Here is a 21,853-nt window from a genome sequence, read left to right as displayed (position 1 = left end):
TGGTCGACAGTAAACAAAAATCGTAACCTTCAAGCTTGTTATGACAACAGATTGACTGAGGACAATGATTGAATTTGATAAAATGAAAATCCCCAGGAAATGTATTAGCGATTAGTGTGTTGGCGAAACTGAGCAGTCAATGTGAGGACCGACACGTCATTAGAAAAGCTATTTGAATAAAAATGTTGAACCAACAAATATATTGATAATTTCGGACAAACATTAAAAATGAGGCCATAAAAATCAGAAAATCGTTCAATAAAAAAATTTAATTGCGTTTTAATTAAATTATCTCTTGACAAAATGTTTGCAATTGCAAACGCAAAAAATAACTGGAAAATTCTAAAGATAAATAATATTTGTGAACCTTCTCATTTATCAGATGAGTCGAGGGGTTTAAAGCGAAAATAATGAGACTTTTATCTGCTACACAATGTCCGCTCTTGTTGTCATAAAAGACTTCGGCGATTAGATAACAGAACTTAATTACTAAAGTGTTGTTACGAAAGTCGAATGGCCACAACGAATTTACATTTTACATACGCAAAATGGTTCCAAACAAATTACTTAGATTGCGCGTATTTAATGTGTGCAAAAAACCATCCAGGGGATATAGAAATAAGCCTGATTTCACCAAGGCAAGTAAAATCGACAGAAACGTTTACGGCCAGTGAAAGTTGGTCTGTACCTATATATAAGAAATAGTTCCGACGCGTTTTCATTATAATCTATGGTGAATAATGCATTTGCTTTTCAGAACACTTATCAAGTAGAGAGAGGATTTTATAATTATTTGCAAGAACCGCATCTTCATTATTTCCAGAAAATTTTAGGTGACGATGAGCGAGTACTGACTAATCTCAGCGACCTCGAAAAGTATAATGTTGATTGGTACCAACAAGTACGAGGTAAAAAACACTTTTAAATGCAATTAGATAAAACCGCTGAATCACTTAGAAATGATATTGCACATTATCCTGTATAATCAAATATACTAGGAACATATTTTTTTAATACTTGGTAAGATAAGAATATCGTGACTCTGCTTTAAACGTTGTCTAAATATACAACAGGATGTTTAAACATCTCAAACAGTTCATAAATATGAATGCAAAAGCTATACTCAAAAATCAAAACAACGGGAAGCGATCAAGAGAAATTTAAACAAAATATACAATCAAAACGGCAATGCGAATTAGCAAGTTTTAGGATCAAGTGCTGTTGTTTTGAAACCGAAAACGACTGAAGAAGTGACGAAAATTGTCGAATATTGCAATGCTAACAAGCTGGCATTATGCACGCAAGGAGGAAATACAGGGTGTTCAGCGGGCGCAGTTCCCGTTTTTGATGAGATTATTTTATCCACCGAGCTGATGAATGAAATCATCGAAATTGATGAAAACGCAGGTGAGATAAACGGTTATTTTGAATTAAAATAAGCATTTTTCATTCATATACAGGGTGTCCGGTAATCACATATTCAAAAGGGCAGTGCCACGTTCTTTGTTTAAAATCATCAATTGGCAAGAAACTAGGAATATTTTTTTTGCGCAAAAACTATAAATGCTTCAAATTTTTACAGTGCACAAAAATTGAAAAAAGTGCATACACTCAAAAAAATCAGTTGATTCCAGAGGCCAAATAAAAAAGTTCTGGTACCTTTCGTACCAAGAGATTCAAGAATTTCTTACTTGCCCAAAGAGGATGCACTCGGTTGCTTCATCAAAACATGAGTTTTTCTGGTAAAAATTAGGCCGGATCGTCTCCTTTTAAGCCAAAGAATGATCATGTGCTTACGGGACACTTTGCATATCTAGAAAAAGTGTAAGTACCACAACATGCCTAAAACTCATCGTGAAAGTGGCGAGTTCAATCATACTAAAAGAATTCGTTCGAAATCGTAGTCGTCCTAAAATACGTTCCAGTCCTTATTTCATCTTCTCAACACATTGAGAACGACACCTTTTCAAATCAAACAGCCTAAATAACTAAACAACTATATTAATTGTCAGGTACGATACTGTGCCAATCAGGCGTAATATTAGAAGCCCTAGACCGTGCCGTATCCGAAAAAGGGTTGATGGTACCGCTTGATTTAGGATCAAAGGGATCATGTAATATTGGGGGAAATGTTTCAACCAATGCTGGAGGCTTGCGTTTACTCAGATACGGCAATATGCATGGAAACATTCTGGGCCTTGAAGTCGTAAGTAAAACTGTGGCAATTTGCAGTAAAAAAAATACCAACAGTTTCAATATTGGCTTACGTAACAGGTGAAAGCAAACGGCGAAGTTCTGGATTGCTTGAAATTAATGAGAAAAGACAACAGTGGATTGCACATCAAAAATATTTTTGTAGGCTCTGAAGGGACATTGGGAATCATTACCAAAGTGGCCTTGCAATGCGTGCCCAGGCCCAAGAGCCAGCAAGTCGCTTTTTTAGGTATAGAGATTAGGTTTCAAACTAATTGGTTAATTTATTGAAATCTTACAGGTCTGCAATCATACGAGAAAGTGTTGAGTACAATGAGAAAAGCCAGACAAGAACTGGGAGAAATCCTTTCAGCGATCGAGGTGATGGATGCAATTTCCCTGGAATGGGGCCAACAGCATAATAAATTAACTCTGCCCATCGACAAATACCCGTTTTATTTGCTATTAGAAACATCCGGCAGTAATGAAGAACACGACAACAATAAATTAAATTCATTTTTGGAATCAGCTTTAGTCCAAAACCACGTTTTGAATGGTGTAGTCACAGGGGAACCATCCAAAGTACAAGTAAGTAATCAAAACCTTATAGCTGTGTAGTTGGGCAAATCGATTCGATTTTAGGCAATTTGGGCAATAAGAGAAAGACTCCCAGAGGGATTTAAAAACCATGGATGGCTAGGATTGTACGATTTATCAATCCCAGTTACACAATTTTACAACTTGGTAGACGAAACAAGGGCATACCTCAAAAATCAAGTGGAATATGTGTTTGGCTTTGGGCATTTAGGTTTGTAAAAAAACTGACTCACAATGTACGTTTAGAACACTATAGGAAAAGGTTTGGTTTTGAAATTGTAGGTGACGGAAACATCCACCTGAATGTGCTAGGAAAGAAATACAACAAACGCCTTGCACAAGACCTGGAAACATTCCTAATGAAAAGGGTATTGGAGTTGAAAGGAAGCATGAGCGCTGAACACGGTTTAGGATTCCTTAAGAGAAAATATCTGCCAATGGTAAATTCACCGGGTTCCTACCAACTTATGAAGGAATTAAAGAGAATACTCGACCCTAATCATATATTAAATCCATACAAAGTATTTCCATAAGCCCTCACTTTTATGTTAACAACTGCGAATAAAACATTTACACAGAGAGCGATATTTTAAGATTACTTACGAAGTAAAGGCTTAGCGGTGTCCAATAACATGTAGAAGGTTTTCCCAAATGATCCATTGCTATCGACTATGGCCACATTTGGATTCCGCATGTTCTTGAATGCCTGCAGAATGCTGAAAGCGAACAATGATTTACAGAAAATACCATAAAAATGAAACATTCCACTCACTCCTCTCGGAACTTTGCATTAGCTTTCAGCAAATGTTCCTGTTCAGTCACCAAATCTGCACTTCTTCTGGAATGTCGCTCTAATCGTATCTCTTCGCTCACAGTCAGAAGAATCACTTTTTGAGGCTTTAAAAGATCGACAGGCCATTGATAAATCTCATCGGTAGCATCAGGCAGTTTGTAACGTTCAGGATGATCGGCTATTTTCTGAGCTATTGCATAGGCCGTAGTTGAATGCCAAAACCTAGGAAAACAATTTTGAATACTGCAATGTACATAATAGTTTTGTTTTAGTTTTTACCTGTCCATTACCACAGGTTTTTCTTGCAAAGTGCAGGATACTTCCATAGCAGCTATGTAGTTTCCCAAGGAGTAGTAGGCAGTTCTCAGTTCGGAATTGTCATTAAAATAATCTCTTAGTAAGTTGGTAGATTCTGGTGGTGTTACGTATCTTGCCCCTTCTAACTTCTTCGATAATTTTTTCGACATTGCTGTTTTGCCTGGAAAGTGAAAATTAGCTTAAATTAGCTAGCTACGTTTAACTCATTTCAAAAGTTCTTGCACATTCAATCATTATTTGCTTGCTTAAAATAATACAGGGTGTTTCAAAACTGGCGTCAATCGTCAGGGATAATGGCACAAGGTGACCGTTTGCACCAAATTTTGTACCAATGTTGTTTTTAACAAATAACATGAAAAGTATAATAAACTGATGAGACGTTTTCAATTCAATCAATATAGGTTTTATGCCCTTAAGGGAGAAGAATTGCGGATGATACCCATTTAACGGAAACCTCTAATAATCCGTTATCTTTCAACGCTTGATTGGATTTTTCGAGCAGTTTTGTTGATATATGCAGTTTTAATCCGCGCGGATTAGTGAATGAAAACGATTTTGGCTTCTATGTCTTTATATGGATATTAAGGAATTCTCTCTAAATAGATAGCTAGTCGCAAAGGTCATTTCGACTATTCCGATACAGGTAGTATGTAAATATAAAAAACAGTTTTGGAGACGTTTTTCCACTTTTTAACGCTTCAAAGGGGCGAAGTCGTGGTGGGATAATTTTTTTATTCCATAATAAATTTCAACGAAAGCTCTTTTCAAAAGATCCTTACCATGAATGCGATAGTTTGAGCCGTTTTTAAGATCCGCTCTAATTTTGATTTTTTGTATTTTGCACCAAAACTAGTAATATTCTTAAAATGATGTTTAGTACAAAAAAGTGCATTTTAAGGTTTTATCCAGCAACGGCAACCATAGCTTTGCAGCTCAACCGATTCTCTAGATATGAGCCAAAAACTAAGCGCGGTTTTCAAGATTCGCTCTAATATTGAATTTTCGCATTTTGCGAGAAAACTAGCAACATTCCTAAAGTGATATTTGATATAAAAAAGGGGCATGTTAGACTCTTTCTCGCAATGGCAAATAGAGTTTTGCAGCTCGGTTCTCGTAATATGAGCCAAAGAGCAAATTAATCCCATTCAATTCCATAACATCATGTCTTGATGCAGATTGACAAAAGTTAAATGTGACTTAAAAACGCTCTTAATATAGCAAATATTAATAAAATCTTCTTCTTAAAAGTTCTTGATGTAAAGCGTAAAAATCAAAAAATATTTTCCACCTTGGACGGTGAGCTTGGAGAGCTGACGGGTTGCCAAGAAGTTAGGCCTGCCTCTATCCCATGCAACGGTTTGTCCGATGATACGAAAGTGTTTCTATTGGTTGGAGATCTGTCAATTCATCCGTCGTCGTACAAATTGTCAGCCCTCCAACCAATAGAAACACTTTCGTACCATCGTATCATCGTACAAACGGATGCATGGGACACGGGCTTTATATAATGATTTGAGTGTTTCTATTTGTTCGAGATCTGTCAATTCGTCCGTCTTCGTACGTACCAACAGATCTCCAACCAATAGAGACACTCATATTATCGTATAAACGAATGCATGGGCTTTATGCCTCTTTTTTGGCGCACCGTATATATAAGAGAGAGAGAGAGAGAAAGCACTCACTTTGGAATATTTTCTGATTGATCAAACATAACGACTTTATCTCATCTTGCTCAATATTGTGCAAAAACGCCTTAAAACTATGTATACCTGCTCCATCCAATCCTTCCAGCACAATTAATGGAAATTGCGCTTCTTTGCGCCGCTCATCGGCCCTTGTCTTTGTTTCATCATAAATCTTGAGAAGTTTTCGAACCGGTTCAAGATCTTCATACTGGAATTGACATTTTCACATATACAATCAAAGTTTGATTCTATGTGAATACTTACTTTTGATAAATACTGCAATATTTCTCTTGAATCCTTGAAAAGACCGAAATCAGCAGATGAATTCATTTTTGAGTTTAAGCCGAACAGACTTCGGGCGCTGTGTTTTGAAGAATTAAATAGTTTTTTGACGAATACGTGAATCATACAAGATAATATTTCTTCGACGCCCAATTTCAGTAAATCACCGATTGCTCAGTTTCGCCAACCAAAAACATCAACAGATTATAAATTTTCCAACAAAAAACATCATAATTTTTTCTTGAATCAACCACAGACTACATACTATTGGAATTGGAATCAACCTATTTGACAACTCCCAGGCCTGCACACATTTAAAGCAGCACAATTCCCTGCACACATCAGGCGATATGCGTGCCTGCTCGCTTTGCTCCAACGTTGAGTACGAACGCATACGCGCCTATTTTTAATCGTATCAGACCATAACGAACGCGATGCCCGCATTTACTTGCGAATGTGCGGATTTTTTCAATGATTTATTTATTTATAAATATCAAGGTTTCTTAGACAACAACTAGCAAAACTGAAAATTCTAAACTACATTAGCTCATAAAAAATATAAAATATTCAAAATTTAAAAGTGTATTTTAATTTAAAATAAATTATAATACAAACAATTATTATGGTATAATATAGGCTTATATTTTAAGCATTGTTTAAATGAGACATATTTCAATCATAATTTAAGTATTAGTTTCCATCTTTTCTATACTGCTAGAATTACAAAATTGTATACAAGAGGAAACTAATTTCGAATTGTATCATTATAAATCGGGTGGAGAAAATAAATAACTGTGCATTTACAAGCAAATGAACCTTGGTGAGTGAATATTATTTGGTTCTGCAGAAAGTCACAACAAAACTTAACTGAACAGTTTGTTTTGAACTCATATGTAATAAAAATATATGTACATAACAAAAGGCAATCTAAATTGAAACTAATTAACAAGAAAAATGGCATCGCTCTCTATATATGTATAATTAAAGTTAGACGATAGAGGGATTTCGTTCCCTTTCGCAGGGTATGTACACAAAAAGAGAAAAAAGTTAAATTTCATTATGACTTATAAATTGTCTCTTATGTTTATAATTACAAAAAAATATCACAAAATAAACAAAATCGACGTCCGTTTTATTTCAGCTAGTTATTTACAGATCAAAGACATTTCATATGATTAACTACTGAAAATAATTTGCTTGTCAAACAGTATGCGCTTTCAGTTGGAACAAGAGGGGCCCAATGAAACGCCGGTAATACAGAATTAAATGTATATACAATGTCTAGCGAATGGTTGCTTTTGATTGGGCTTCGACTGTAGAAAGGAACAAAGGGGCAAAATGCATCCCGTTTAATATAAAACTTGAAAAAATGCTTCAGTATATACGTACATATCACATTCCTGTATTCAGAGAAAGATGCCGCACATGAATCACAGTTCTATATATGAAAAAAACCAATGCTACTACTAGAAATTATACTAGATCTTCGAACTAGGTAAGTAATGTTATAAGTGCTTAAATACAACGTGAAATTAAAGTTAGGGTTGCATATTACTTGAAAACAATGTTCTATGAGTTGTATACTGAAGCCGTTAAGACTCGGGAAACCATCTAATTTAATTATGTAACACGTCCTGTCTTCAACGGCTTGAATATATGATTTAGGGACGAACTTATGTGGAGTACGCAGCGTGTTTTTTAATGTGAAAGCTTTAAAGTTGAAAAGTTATAGTCTTTATAGTAAGTAACAAACAATCGTAGTATCACAAACTGGTTTTCTTTTACCTTCTCTACACCCCAACATATGCACAGCAAAAATAAACACTTGTCGAGCGCTAAGGTTTTTAACTTAAGCGAAAATACTAAACAGCATCTCATTGCCACACGTTGAGGACCGTTAAAGCATTTTCCGATTCGCGGCAATGACCGACAATTACAATAGAGGCGAAGAAAATTTGTTTGACCTACACTTTTTTTTAAAGTACTTAAAACACAGTTAAATAAATATCTTTTCCGACATCATCGAACGCAGACTGATTTATAAATAGGTAACTGGGGAGATATTAATTATACACTCATATATATGTCGTCTATACAATGCCGAATCCTGTGGTTTAGGTTCGAGCTTTTGATGATTTCAGGAACGTCATATGATAATTGATCTACACTTGCTTCCATCTAAAAAGAGACGCAATTTGTTTCACTAACTTTGCTTAACACCCTTTCGGGTTCCGCATAATGATCGTTAAATAATTAAGTCGTTTCCAAATTCGTATTAGTATTTACTTGAAAACGGCTGAAGATTGGAGATACTAATAGAACATTGTGGTAACACACGAACACTTCTCTGAATAGCATAGAGATGAACATCAGAAATATAGAGAATATAGAGGGAGTTTTTGCTTTTTAGTACAGAACAGAAGAAACAATTATGACCTGCATAATGGCCTAGCCCAAGTCAGAGCTCTCGACATTGTTGCTAAAAAGAAAATTTAATGCCTACCTTAAAAATAAGACTGTGGTCAGTTATTCATAACAACGTTTGTTCATCACTGACGTGACCGGTATCTTCTTGCGATTCAGGATCTTCAGCTCCTTCGTCTTCGACCTGTTCGACGTTTGGTATTAGCTCTAGTGCTCGTTCAAGCGTTTTCTTTGCAGTATTCGATCTTTCTAGATTATAACCGTTCGAGTTTTCATTGCTAGCGGTCGGAGGCGACCACGTATTGTAGGCGTACTGAGAGTTTTGTGGATATTTTCGGTCTAGTTCGTCTTGAAGCCATGTTATCGCCGAAATCCACGATCTATAATCAATCACCGTTAACCAAATTCATTCCACTGAGGAATTTTCCAACTCTTACCGTCTGATGTCAACGTGACTTAGTAACACATTTTGAGCCAAATGGCATTTAGTGAATAAGGCAACCAAGCACTTGATGCATTGATATGCTCGTTTCTGATAGTGACTCTTTGCTCTGACAATCGTTTCTAGAATCCCCTCTCTTTCATCTGGTATTCCCGTTATGGCGGTGATGATTCTCTGCAATTGCCAGGAATCTTCAATCAGCAACACTGACATCAGTATTTCGTTATGGTGCCTCAGCTCTTGGCAATAAGCAAACGCAATTTGCCACAACAACTCGGAGAGAACACTCTTGGAAAATTCTGGGTTTTCCCATGAACAGAACTGTATAAGCTTGATTGCCTCATCTGTGAGATTTTGGTCTTCGATAACTTTTTTGATAAACCTGTAAATAAACCGATTATGAGAGCAATTGGTGCACATAATATTGGGACATTCGCTACCTGGGATCTTTGAAGAGGAGGTCTGCATCTTGCGGAGAGATGGGCATTATGTAGTCAGGTATTGACGTGTCCCTAAAGGGATTAGGCAAAATTGGGCTTGGAGCTGAACTCGACTGGCATTTCGAACTAACATCACAGCAACGGATTAGACACGATACAACTTGAGTAAGTTTAGTTAACTCAGTGTATTGGTATTTGATGGCCGGTCCGGGCCCTTCGTCTAGGGCAACTAACATAAAGGTAGAAGGCACGTTAAGTCGCAAGAGCTGTGCTTTTTCTTGAATGCCTGAAAACAGATGAAATACCTAAGTAAAACGGACATTTGCATTGCATTTTAAATTTTCTCACCCTGACTGGCATACGTATGAAATACTGTGCAGTAATGGGGGAAGTGTCGCCCATGTTCGCTTACTTCGCGCTGCAACAGCCCCAATAACGCCCATATTAAGTGATCACTTAAGGTTGCATTAGGATCCGGATTATTGATTCCAGGCGGACAAGGACATGGAGGGTCCTTAATTGAAAAATGAGCTAATAAAACGACGATTTTTATAAACGCCGATCGAACTTCGTTGCTCGGACAAACAAGCAGGTATTCAGAAAATCTGTTCATGTGATTAAACAGCATATTTACACCAAACCATGTCCTTATTGTGGCTGAGGTTCTGAGATGTAAGCACAACACGTCACACCTGCAAGATATTTATTTAAAATCCTGCAAATAAATTATTTTTAATACCATACCAGTCCATTGCCGGGCCCCTAAGATTTTTCTTTGTATGCCAACCAGTATGGAACAGAAAATTACTAACCAGCTGAACACTCAGCAGATATTGTTGCTCTAAAAGATCATTCGAAATGCTCTGGTTATGTCTGAGATTCGTTTGAGCGCAACTAGTGGCTAACTTTCTGATAAAGGCGAAGTATTCCAACGTGAACTGACTTCGATGATGCAAAAACTTAATGTTTTGCTTCCGTATACTATTTTCTATCGCTATGGGCATTTTTAGATGGGTTTCTCGTTTTGATAAAGCTGAAAAAAATTGCACGTTATTCTACATATCATCAGTATCATACCGATCTATACTTACACAGTGTAACTTGACTGAGAGATTTCATCATCGATTCTTCCTCAACATCGTGCCGAGTGTAAAATAGCATATAAGCATTCCACCATCGTTTTTGTCTTCGATATGTGGTTCTTTTTAACATTGGATCAAACATTTCGCCCATATATTCACCTCCAAAGCATTGACCTTTCATTTCCTCATCTTCTCCCATTCTACATTCAGAAACGTCTCCGTCATCGAATTTGTACCACCTTACTTCACCCGATGGATCACGATGCCTAATGTAAGAGTAATAATGTCCCCCTAAAACGATATACAATCATTAATTGAGTGCAAAAAATTTAATCAGGAATTATTGAGACGAATGTAAATTTGATGTGATTTAATAGAACCTCACGAGATATATGAATACCACTGACCATGTAAATGGATCAGATCAGAGATAACTTGAATGGATTATTAACAAGATCCGGGCATCAGAATCCTATACCAGAATCGTTTAGATCAAAAACTGAACTATGATTAATGTAAGTACAAGCGAAACCTTCGAGTTATATGAGAATGTCATAAATTCCATTTATGAAGCAGCAACAGAAGCTTTAGAGTATGAGAACACAAATGCCAGGAAAAACTATGATTGAATACAAAAAATGGCAAAGATCACAAACTATACAAGGGACACCTGTGCCAACCTGAACTGAAATGTGATGTGTATTCGGTAATGACAAAAATATTTCCTTATTAGTATCTAATTATTAAGGTCTTACCTGATGCTTGGCCAGAATGTACAACAATGCCAGATAAACGATACTTGGTACAAACGTCACTATTGCTAGGATCTAAATCACAGTCTATAATCTCTCCTTCGATTTTGGCTAAGCCAGAAACAGTATAAGGCTCCATGTCCAGTTCCCTGGGAAACTCGAAGTAATCGTTAAATTTAATGGCACATACTCGTTCAAAATCGTATTCAAATCGCTTTAACTGAATCGCTAGAATTGGTGGCAGTTTCTTAACGCACAGACGCTTGACGGTAACGACCTTTTTCGCGCATTTTTCACAATGATAAGCATCCGCTCCTTCTAACAGCTCCCCTGAAAGTCCATTGAGAACATTAGAATAATTGCAAAAATTCAATTTCCTTGTCGGTACCTTTGACATACTGTTCCATCGAATCCGGCAAACTGCTATGATTTCTTATATCTACACTTATAACACTAAAAGGTTCTTCTTTGGAATAACGATGTGGACAGCCTTTGCAAATTTTCTGGTCCGAATAGGAGCCTCCTAAGATTTTCGACATGATCTGCTCATGTCCTAGCGTTTTCAAGGCCTCATCCAAACTTTCGACTAGAGACATAAAGAATTCGACAGCATCCTGCTGTTCCCTTAAATTGACTGGTTCTCCTGAATAAAATCGCCATTTAATTATAAACTCCAGTCACAAGTGCAGCAACAACACACTCACCTTGAAGCTTAAAGTGTCTCCAAAGTCCGCGAGGAATATAATATTGGAGACGAGAACATGCTAAATGCCCAAAAATTGCCTGCACCTGAAAATAATAAGTATAGTTATGATAGTTTCAAAAAAACTTAAGCAGTCAAAACAGTGAAAAAAGTCATCAATTGCACACATACTTGTTTTAATATTCCAACATTATAATCCTTTCTGTTGTCGTCTACGCAGTTCCTGTCGTCTGGGCAATCTATGTCCAACTCAAATCGTTCCTCGCCAGTAAAATCCTCGTTTGGATCAGTCGCAGCACCTTCAGCCGCTAATAGTCCTTGTTTGATGTTTTCTACCATGTATAACTGTTGAAGTACAGAATTCATGTAGCAAGTGGCACCTGCGTTTTTCAATCCGACAAAACCCCGAAACGGTCGGGGCCCCACAGCCGGTAAATGATCCCAGTCTGGTATAGCGGAATCTGGATCTATAATTTTATTTTAATAAGCGCCATTTTTCTCAATAGAAAACTTACCAGAATAGAACATTTCCGTCAACATAGCAACCAATTGCTTGTAATTAGGAACGCAATTGTAGCACAAGGAAATGAGCAAATCGAAGGCGGCCGCCTGGGTTTGAGGTGTATCACATACCGGAATAGCCGGATCTTCCCCCAGTTGCTTGGTTTTTGCCAGCTGCAGCTGCAATTTGCTGGCGGGAAACAGGAAATCTTCGAGTAGCTCGCGAATTAGACTTCCAGACTCAGCACTGCCCAGCTCGCATTTCTGAGCAGGAGTCATAAAGTTCAGCAGTTCTCTTGCCAAGCCCAAATGTCCTTCGATAAGCACTTCATTCTTATCGCGTGCTTTTCTAAGCCAGGTGACCTAAGAAAAAGATAAATATTAAGGCCTTTATTAAAGATTGTTTTATTGTTTGAAGAAACCTACCTCATTAGCCAGTAAATTGACGGCATTATCTAGAGGACAACTGGTTATATAAGCAACACTGACTAATCGGCACAAAAGCTGGAAATATTCATGAGCATTATCGGCATATTCTAAAACCATTGTGTCTAGCAAAGAGAACAAAAGGGGCATTATATGCTGAAGGGCCAATCGACTCGCAGCGCCACAAGTGCAAATCACTATTAGCTGTTCAGCGGCTGCAAAACGAATTGCACAGTTCGGATTGATTAGAACAAGATCCGTAATGTAGTACGGCCACCTAAACAGAAACAGTCTATTAAAAGACAGTTCATAAAAAGCTACGTTAAGATGAACGTTTTTTGCAAAACTTTAATCCAACCAAAGGGTTTGACCTTATTTTAAATATAATAAAATCAGAAGCACAACAATGGTAAACTGCATGTTGGACTCTTACGAAACAGAAAGGAATCGCACACAAAAAAAAACTCATTTTTCTAGGTCGACTTGAGCTTAATAAAATCAGGAAGACTTATTCATTCGATATTAGCAGTATAACTTACCAGCTATCTTGATACAAATGTTCCAGACTGCCAGAATTTAACACCACTGCTGTGCTAAGCAATTCCATAGCTTCTTTACACAATAGGATATCTTCACCCTCCAATTCCCCGTGAGAATTTAGCTTTGCAGGCTCTGACAAAGAGTGTAAAGTTTCTGGAGACGAGTTTAGCTCGCCTAAATGATTACTGCTTGCGGCCCAGATGAGTCGAACCAGTGCGAGCATAGTGGGCAAGTCTGGTAATTCCCAATTCAGTGCCTGGCTGAATAATGCTTGGGCTTGTCCAGAACTCCCAGTCTCGGACACCATCAGTTGGGCTAAGCCTTGAGATAGTTTCATAGCTACCTGACGTAGCAACTGGAAAAGAAAAACCAAATTATTTCCATTCCAGGGCAGTCAATCATGGATACCATTACGTACATAATCTGAATGACCGGGCACAGATCTCAATGCTTGACTCAAATGCATTCCCGGCGTAAGGATGGTCTCGTTGTATGGTTCATTTTCTGGCGGTGTATGATCTTCGCTTAGTGTTACCAGAACATGAGCCAATGATGTTAAAATTAGCTTGCAAATCTTCATAATCACTAAATAAGCGGATCGTCTAGTAAAATTGTCTGCATTACACATAAAGTTGTTCTTCGTAAACATTTCTAAAAATAAATGAGCTTCTCCAGATGTTATGAAAGTGTATTGAAATTCAAATGTCTTGTCGGAGAGTGTGTCCATCGCGGGCATCAACATCGCATACAAAACCTCCAAGTGATATAAAACCTAAAACATATATTTTTCCAGAAAGTCTATGTAAGACTGTTCAATAAAGTCACCTCTGAAGATGACGCACGAAAGAAAGTGTTTTCCATTGACATATTTGGCTCCGAAGGCCCAGTAAAAAGAAGCTTTAGAATCTCTATGGTTCGGCTATCGCAAGGTATAGTTCTCAGCAAGGCATGAGCGCTGTTTCTTAAAGCAGGCGATTCCAACTGACTGCCCAAGGCCATTAAGTTACAGAAAAATTCGGCGTATATGGGATTTTGAGACATTAAAACACCTGGCAAAAGACTCTCGACATCAATGTTCGGGCCATCATACAAGTGATGTGGTGATGAAGTTGAACTATCTGAACTACTATCTTGAGACGAAGCCATATTTGAATTTAGCTGAATGACTTTTGCGGATATTATCTAAAAGAATACGCATTAGCACCGCTGTAGTCAATTGCAGCTTTAGATGGCTTACGGTTTTGTCGCGAATAGGTATCTGAGAAAGTAGCTTTCGATCGTCAGTTGGCTCAAGAAGTTCACCATTTAAATACAGTTCCAGCTTACAATGCAGGCCTGGCTTTATAAGCCTCAGAATTGTCTTCCTCAGAGATGACAGCGTGTCGTTCGAGTGAGTATGAAGATCCATATCATCAACTTGTCGATTTAAACTCGAGAACCGAACTATAACCGTTAAATATTTTCCGTAGCACGCTCTAAAACCAAACAACATAATTAACTATCAATAAAACAAGTCGGTGTTGAATACATTATTTACCTGTGCAAAGGCAATATTCTTCTTTCTCCCACAAACGCGTTATCACATTCGCTTATGTATTCGTGCAAAACCTTCATTACTCTGCACATTTTCACAGCCTCAGCTTGTATCCTATTTGGTATTTGATTGTTGTCAAGCTCTTTATCTGTCGGCGACTTTTGCAGAATAGTGACGGTGTCATAGTGCGCCCTAAGTCTGTCGTAACACTCGCCGATATATTGCAAGTGAAAATCTACTTGATTCTGTAATAATTTTGGCCCCAAATTAGTGCTAACTTCTCTGAGGAATTCAATCGCTCTGGCCGCTATTTCATCTGGACAAAGAGTCACCACCTAGAAAAACAATTTCCATAAGAACTTTTGCATAACTGATTATCGTTTGATGGACTTGCCTTCCATAAATAATGAATTCCAATCAAATCGGGATCATCCGTCAAGATGGTTCTTCGTTTCATCTTCAATTTGCCTTCTTTAATATTAACAGCCTTGAAAAATCTTTCAAAACAGCGTATGCCGCTTTCGGTCAACAATAACGGATCTATTTGCATGATATTATTTTCGAAAAAGTCCTTATTTATGCCAGGATCCAAATCAGGTTCCTCGCCCATAAGTTTGGAAAACCAGCGAAAGCATGCTTCGCGATCGGACGGAAAGACCGCGTTCTCGGCTAAGCATTGCCAGATTTGCCTTGCTTGATCAGCACATAGCCACAATTGCCCATCCTTCAAGAGGAATCTGGAAATATAATCAGCCTTACTAATTAGTTAGTTTAAAAATGTATATATTTACCTTAGAAAATTGAGCCGTTCTTGCACTTGAAGCGCATGACAATACCTCCCATCAGGCACATAGGTTTCATCGGTTAAATCCGGCCTTTCAGTGACCAACGGTCTTAAGTGAGCCATGTAAGTTGTAAGACTATTCGCCACCAAAATGACTAGAGAGTGTTGATTTTGGAGACGTTCTATTACCTCTTGGCGGTAATAAATGTGATGCGTACGCTGCGGATGTCCTCCATTCGGATTCTGCTCATAAAGCGTACAAATTTCGCGAATCTGCTTCAACGCTGGTAACACCCAAGTGTCGCTAGTTTTAAGTTCGTCTACACACTTGTCCAACCATACCTAGAAACCAAAGCTCAACAGATGCTGCAATGTAACATTTAGAAAACCTGCATACTGTTTTTTGAGCATCTCTCTCTTGTGAGCAACTATAGTCGAGAATTTTCACATGGGCCGCCAATGCTTGGTCCATAATTTCAGTTGTAACATCCTCTGCGTGGGCGAGATTCCAAAAGAGAGTCAGTACTTTGTGTGCCATCAGACCATCTTTATCATCTTCAGCAAGTCTTCTACAAATCCCACACATAGTTGTAGAATATAAATTTAAAAAGTAAGAAGTCTTTGGAATTCAGCGAACACACATAAATTAGTACTAACCTGATTAACTCAAGAAGTCTTTCGCGTTGCCTTTTCGAAGCTGAAGTCCAGCTGTTTTGAAAACACTCAAACAGATGGTCCAATTGTTCAGCACTGAAGTCCCATGCTAATTTAGCCAGAAGATCGTGCACATTTTTCACAATGGCCTCGTGTTTGCCAACTTGCGCAGCCCAAACAGCATCGAGATCGCCAAGGCTTAGAGCCTTCTCCTTAATAACGAATCTCAATATTTTCTCCAATTTTTCCACATATTGAGGCTGGTGAAGGGAATCGCGCAATACAATTTCCAGAACTTTGTTATCGATAATCCATTTCTGAAAAAAATAATCGCTTTCAATAGACAATTATATTCCTAATGGACAGACGGGAGACATCAATGTATATTTTGCCCAATTTTATTTCGTTGTTAGATTATAAATAAATAGTTAGAAGCAGTTAGTCAGTAGAGTTTAATTTAGCATATAAATGACCGTTAAACGGCTCAAGATGGATTACACAAAGCAGAATTTAATGAAAAAAAAAATTTACTATTACTTTCATCACTAAATTTATTAGTTGGCCTCTGAATGATTCAAAGATATTACGAGAGAATTATTGAGCTAAAAAATGGAGAGAAAATTATTTCATTAATTACATTTTCAATTGAAGACGCCTGTAAAATTTTTAGCTTAAAAACTAAACTGTTTTTATCCCTATTATTTCAAATTGACTCTAATATAGGATAGAAACAATAGCATCTAACGAAAAAGTCGTTTGCGAATGAGGAGAAATTTTTTATTTTAAAAAGCTCGCAAATAATCGAAAAACTCTTTGTGACTTAGTGCGAAAAATTGGCTGTAAAAACTAAAAAAAAAACAGGTAAGAAAACTGAATACACGCTGATGTAGTAATTTGCGATCTATTTTACTCATATACGATATTCAAAGAACCTGGATTTTGTGATCCACAAGAAGCTTTAAATTGGTAAATTAAATTTATTAATATTCTAAAAAGCGCTTAACATATTTTAATAAAACTTTGCAGGCTTTGAGAGCATTATTGCGTGTTTTTTTGATAAAAATGCTGTTTCACTTTCACCAATGTCAGTGGCGTAGACTCAATCATGTCAATGAACAATTTTCTATGAAAAGTAATGCGCCACTGATTCTTCTGAAAACCTGTTTTAATTTTACTGTTCATAGTATTAATTCATTAGTATACTGTTCACTTAAAATTGATCTGACGAATTCTTAGTCCTGAATGGATACGTTCGTTTATTTACTTATTTAAATGCATGTTTACACGTCAATAGAATGTAAAAAGATACAGCGCAAAAAATCGCGAAAGATCTTTTACAAGTACCTATATAAAATCACTGTTTAGATAAAAAATAATTTGGATCACTTACCGCCATCCTTTCTGGTGTTAGATATTCTTCTTCCTCTATTCCATGATGTCGATTTATGTAATAATTTACACTAGATATAACTTTGTTAATCTCATTAAGGGCGTTCATTTTGCCATTAAAACTGGATATTTGCAATTGTCTTAATATCATTGTCAGCCGGAATCCTTCCAATGTTCTAATCAACTCCTCTTGGTCAGGTACTCGAGATGCTACATTTTTCGCTGATCGAATAATTAAGGAGACTATGTCGCTTTTCTGTTCATTTTTCGCTTCTCGCTTAAGCTCCTCATCGGTTAGTTTTTCCAGGATACCTGGTACCATTTCCTGAGAAGAACAATAAGATGTCACAGAAGCATGTAGTTAAGAAATTGTTTGGGAAACTTACCAATACTGGAAGGGCATACTTGTGAATAGTATGAGGTGTTAAAAATTCATAACAAAGTCCAAAAGGGGTTAAGAGGGCATATACAATAGAGACACTCAGATTTTTTCCTGTTTGAAATCGCTCGAGCAAATTCTGAAATCCTCCAAGCTCTCCGAATTTGTTAATTAGATCGACCAGCCAGCCCCTTGGGTTGCGAGGATCTGACGAAGGTCTTGCAAATAGTTCCTCCTCGGTTAAAATACATCCAGGCCCAGCAGTTTCACTCTGTCTGGTAGAATTGAAACTATGAAACTTGTTATTAGGGTTGAGAACCATAGCCAGAAGATCGAGCAATGGATAGTAGTCATGGGGCAACTTGACGACACACAGTTCAATTAGTTTTAAACAATTCTGATAAATGCAAACATGGATGTTGGTTTTCCAGCTGGACACTGCCTCGTCTGTTAGTATTTTGGTAAAGGAAATTGTCAACCCATCACGAAAGAAGCGCTGGCACGCTTCTGATTTCATGTCCAAGTTCTTCTTTGCCAGATCTATTGAGGCCTTCAGCAGAACTTCCAGTTCTTGATCTGGCAAAACTGGCACTACCCATCTTAGGTTCGAGATTTTATCTTCTAAAGTAACTAGTTTATCTTTTGGGAAATCTGGTTCAGCATTTTCGTCTTGGACCACTTCTGGAGTTACATTTGAAGGGCCAGCAATTGCGTTCTATGGACATTAAGAAAGAGGATTGGCAGTGTAAATGCGAAGTAAATTTCAAACAAAGCATCTGTGGATTTTGGATGTAGATGTAGGGATACATACAGTAGGGGTTTGAAATTACCTGGACTTCCTTGTTGTCTTCAACAATTTCCTGCCCTCTGGTTGCAACAGTCATTGTTTCACTTTGAATTTGGACTAAACAATCATCTTATAGAAACTGCAACAATTTTGATTAAATGATCGGATGAAATCCACCAAGACAAGCAAATTCACAAAAATTCACTAGAAAAAAATCTAATGAAGTAATGTCATATTTTGGAACAAAAATAAATGGGAGTGACAGAAATGATGAAGGATCAAGTTATTCGAATAAAACGTAATAAAGCTCACCCTACAAGTGTTCTAAATTATGCGGAACAAGATCAAATCACAGACAAATAACTATTCAATAATAAAACTATTTAATGTTGTAAAATATTTGACACCTATAGGTAAAATCACCGGCACATACAAAATGGCGTCCCGAAAATAACGATTTCAATGCTTTAGCCAACTTGTCCGACTATTTACCACTATAACAGCCTCCAAAATTTAATGGAAATCAAAAGTTACGATTCTTTGAAAAGAATACTTTAAAAAATTCTTGATTGTTGACGTACAAAACTATTTTTTCAGGCACGTCGTGATTTTGCAAAGAATCTAGCCAACACTGTCGATTGAATTTCCCCACGTTTTAGTGCTTTGGTTTTTTAACCATTGCTTGATTTCACCGATCTTATGTTGGTAAAATAAATTTCCCAATCAAATTATTCCCCTATCATTTCCCCAATAATTAAGCTCAGTCTAAAAATTGTCCAAAATTTCACAATCACTCTTCTATTCTCAAAAAAAACGTTTTTTAAGCAGAGTTCTAAGTAGAAAAAGAAGGAAATCTCCGCTTCACAGAGACATTGCGCTTTCCCTTATTGACAACACTGATCGTCAATCATATGATTGTCAAAGTTAAAGGTCCCCATCATAATTGCAGGTTATATTTTTGGCAAAATTCAAAGTTCTAATAACCCAGCGGTCTGTGAACCCAGCTTTTTCACGCAAAATGGTACAAATTTATTTTGTTTTCAAGCTCATGACTACGGTTGAACTGTTTGCAGAACGGAGTGATACTAGCAGGACTAGGGCTAGCGGCCGTAGGTTTTGGCGCAAGATATGCCCTACGCCAAATGCCGAACGCTGCCAAAACCTTCAATGAAGCAATGAAAAATTTGCCAAAGTTTGAGGAATCTGCCGCCAACTCCAAATATTACAAAGGAGGTTTCGACCAGAAAATGAATAGAAGGGAAGCTGCTTTAATTTTGGGTAAGATGCATAAGCAACGATACAAAATAACTTGTATCGTTCTCATTTCAGGGCAATCGTTCACTTTGTATATTGTCCGAAAAGAAGCCCCCTTTTTTTCGGGCCTTTAAAACTAATTTATAAATAACGCGCTGAACTGTTGTGCATCAGCTTCTAGTAGTAAAGTAACAATGTTTTCTTCCTATTCTCAAATTAAGCATGGGGGCTTGTTTCCAGCCTCTTGCTGCTGGGAGGTTGATTGCCAGTGGTTTATCCTTCTTGATCTTCCAACCTTCCTGAGACGAGTATGTAGTCTCTTTTTTCCTCGTTCTATGTGGATTTACATTTCCTTATTGCATATTGTATTTCTCTCTACCTGATCTGGTTGTTTGGCTTTAAACAATGGCACAGCATGAAAATTATAACCTTTATGAAACTACAGTAGAGATAAGTGGACGGTTTGGCGGATACGCTGCATAGTATTATATGATAAATGAAACCGCCAAAAATCAAGCGTTTTTGGTAAATAACTTACCAATCTTTGTGATGATATTGTTGGAATTTGGCAGTTACATTTACAGGGGTTTGGAGCTATTTTTTCCTAACAATCGCCACTCAAAATGCATTATTTTGGACAGTAGAATTAGCTAATTCCAACAAATTCCGTTTCAGGAATCAGTCCATCCGCAAACAAGGCTAAGGTTAAGGATGCGTTTAAAAAGGTAATGGGAGTCAACCACCCAGACAGAGGCGGCTCTCCATACTTGGCGTCGAAAATCAACGAGGCAAAAGATTTCTTGGAAAAACACTCACGGTAAAAATGAATCTGGTTGTAATTAATAACTGTACAAAATTGTTAATACTATTATGGAAAAGTTGACTAGAACATAGTGTAGTGAATATGTTTAAATGGTCCCACTCATTTGGTGTGTTTAAGTCGTAAAGAGTCTATTTTCCTACTTGATAGGCTCCCTGAGAGATCAAAAACGTACTAAAACAATCCATGTCTACATCTACTGTTAGCAATAAAGAAAAATTGATAACTTACATGCATAAATCCATGACAGTCTATAACTCTAGGATGATTTCTCATATTTTTAAACACAGTCATCAGCTCGCTCAAATCAGTGGTTTCTAGAATCTCCAGCTTATGCAGTTTGATTAAAGCTAAAGCCACGCGGAACAGTATTTTAGAGCCTTCATAGAACAAGCAGTCCCATATTCGTAGTACGGTTTCAGTGGGTAAAACATCGGCAAAAATGCAGATAAACCATTTGGTAGTTCCCATAGCCCAAGGCATTCCTATATTGTTTATATGCCTACATAATGGGATTTATGTTTTGGCTTAAAGAAATTGGGCTTGTTACCTGTGGACTGTCGGTTCGTGCTTTTGAACTAAGTCATTTACTACATCCAAGTCCGTTAATAGTCCAGACATTGTTACAACGTAGTATTTCGGCAGTAAGTGCTCAACTAACGTTTTCAACAGCCAGAATGTAGCTGTTTCATCTTTGGTAACCAGCAGAATTAAACCTTAAGAATCAATTCTTGTATGAACGTTTTACTATGCGAAGCGCATATACCTGCAATATAATTTAATCCTTGACAGTAACCCACTTCTGAATTCTGATGAGCAAATGTGGCCAAAACATTATACAGCATATTAGGCAGTTGTTTCTCATTCAAGAAAAAAATGTTATCTGGAAATGTGCGCGGTAGGTCAATTTTAATAGTCTCACTAATTTGGGAGTTTTCGATTTTTCCTCTGAGCTGCTGATAGCTCAGAGCGCTATTTTTCCTGCATTGTTCTGCTCCTGACACTGCCATCCAACAAGTCTTTCTCAGGTTGGCCGGTATTCCTTTCCGAATGAAACGTTTCATAGTGTTATTT

The 21,853-nt window shown here is 37.3% G+C and overlaps 6 protein-coding genes across 9 annotated transcripts in view; 2 read left to right on the top strand and 4 right to left on the bottom strand.

Annotated features, from left to right (window-relative positions):
• LOC109546725 (peroxisome biogenesis factor 2) overlaps positions 1–83 on the bottom strand; it is a 1,164-nt gene extending 1,081 nt beyond the window's left edge. The window contains exon 1 of the mRNA XM_019917799.2: positions 11–83. The gene's annotated coding sequence lies outside the window, so the exon portion shown is untranslated. The remainder of the gene's footprint in view (positions 1–10) is intronic.
• A 283-nt stretch (positions 84–366) lies between these two features.
• Positions 367–3,369, top strand: LOC109546749 (D-2-hydroxyglutarate dehydrogenase, mitochondrial). Its single transcript, XM_019917839.2, has 8 exons — positions 367–638; positions 758–908; positions 1,210–1,407; positions 2,013–2,206; positions 2,275–2,443; positions 2,495–2,781; positions 2,836–3,001; positions 3,073–3,369. The coding sequence occupies exons 1-8, from the start codon at positions 549–551 to the stop codon at positions 3,321–3,323; spliced, it is 1,506 nt and encodes a 501-aa protein (XP_019773398.1). The 5' UTR covers positions 367–548; the 3' UTR covers positions 3,324–3,369.
• LOC109546701 (probable ubiquitin carboxyl-terminal hydrolase FAF-X) lies at positions 3,280–21,490 on the bottom strand. Of its 4 annotated transcripts, XM_048665289.1 has the most exons (31): positions 21,330–21,490; positions 21,011–21,264; positions 18,749–18,844; positions 17,926–18,633; positions 17,541–17,864; positions 16,154–16,467; positions 15,894–16,065; positions 15,504–15,838; positions 15,107–15,449; positions 14,716–15,047; positions 14,416–14,653; positions 14,004–14,360; positions 13,597–13,950; positions 13,178–13,533; positions 12,639–12,915; positions 12,227–12,575; positions 11,883–12,178; positions 11,713–11,797; positions 11,397–11,651; positions 11,012–11,338; positions 10,266–10,547; positions 9,919–10,207; positions 9,523–9,866; positions 9,175–9,460; positions 8,730–9,116; positions 8,372–8,672; positions 5,851–8,046; positions 5,671–5,794; positions 3,863–4,061; positions 3,563–3,805; positions 3,280–3,506 (listed from the first exon to the last, which is right to left on the bottom strand). In XM_048665289.1, the coding sequence occupies exons 3-26, from the start codon at positions 18,800–18,802 to the stop codon at positions 8,399–8,401; spliced, it is 7,338 nt and encodes a 2,445-aa protein (XP_048521246.1). In that variant the 5' UTR covers positions 18,803–18,844; positions 21,011–21,264; positions 21,330–21,490; the 3' UTR covers positions 3,280–3,506; positions 3,563–3,805; positions 3,863–4,061; positions 5,671–5,794; positions 5,851–8,046; positions 8,372–8,398. The 4 variants fall into 4 exon arrangements, with proteins under 4 accessions (XP_048521246.1, XP_019773329.2, XP_048521247.1 ...); XM_019917770.2 differs by lacking the exons at positions 21,011–21,264; positions 21,330–21,490 and adding an exon at positions 19,018–19,532; XM_048665290.1 differs by lacking the exons at positions 21,011–21,264; positions 21,330–21,490 and adding an exon at positions 19,198–19,532.
• Positions 3,386–5,916, bottom strand: LOC109546750 (UMP-CMP kinase 2, mitochondrial). The gene is made up of 5 exons (XM_019917840.2): positions 5,851–5,916; positions 5,671–5,794; positions 3,863–4,061; positions 3,563–3,805; positions 3,386–3,506 (listed from the first exon to the last, which is right to left on the bottom strand). The coding sequence occupies exons 1-5, from the start codon at positions 5,914–5,916 to the stop codon at positions 3,386–3,388; spliced, it is 753 nt and encodes a 250-aa protein (XP_019773399.2).
• On the top strand, positions 19,613–21,009 carry LOC109546706 (mitochondrial import inner membrane translocase subunit TIM14). Its single transcript, XM_019917775.2, has 3 exons — positions 19,613–19,726; positions 19,779–19,983; positions 20,635–21,009. Exons 1-3 carry the CDS (start codon positions 19,724–19,726, stop codon positions 20,778–20,780), a joined length of 354 nt encoding a protein of 117 aa, XP_019773334.1. The 5' UTR covers positions 19,613–19,723; the 3' UTR covers positions 20,781–21,009.
• Positions 20,911–21,843, bottom strand: LOC109546702 (growth hormone-regulated TBC protein 1-A). The gene is made up of 4 exons (XM_048664722.1): positions 21,546–21,843; positions 21,330–21,495; positions 21,011–21,281; positions 20,911–20,934 (listed from the first exon to the last, which is right to left on the bottom strand). Exons 1-4 carry the CDS (start codon positions 21,841–21,843, stop codon positions 20,911–20,913), a joined length of 759 nt encoding a protein of 252 aa, XP_048520679.1.
• Positions 21,844–21,853: the final 10 nt, after the last annotated feature.

This window comes from Dendroctonus ponderosae, unplaced genomic scaffold, assembly GCF_020466585.1.
Source record: "Dendroctonus ponderosae isolate FM_Combo_2020 unplaced genomic scaffold, Dpon_F_20191213v2 Dpon_F_20191213_3, whole genome shotgun sequence".
Taxonomy (NCBI): domain Eukaryota; kingdom Metazoa; phylum Arthropoda; class Insecta; order Coleoptera; family Curculionidae; genus Dendroctonus; species Dendroctonus ponderosae.
The sequence above is the reverse complement of the archived record's forward strand: the minus strand, read 5'-3'. Positions and strand labels throughout refer to the sequence as shown.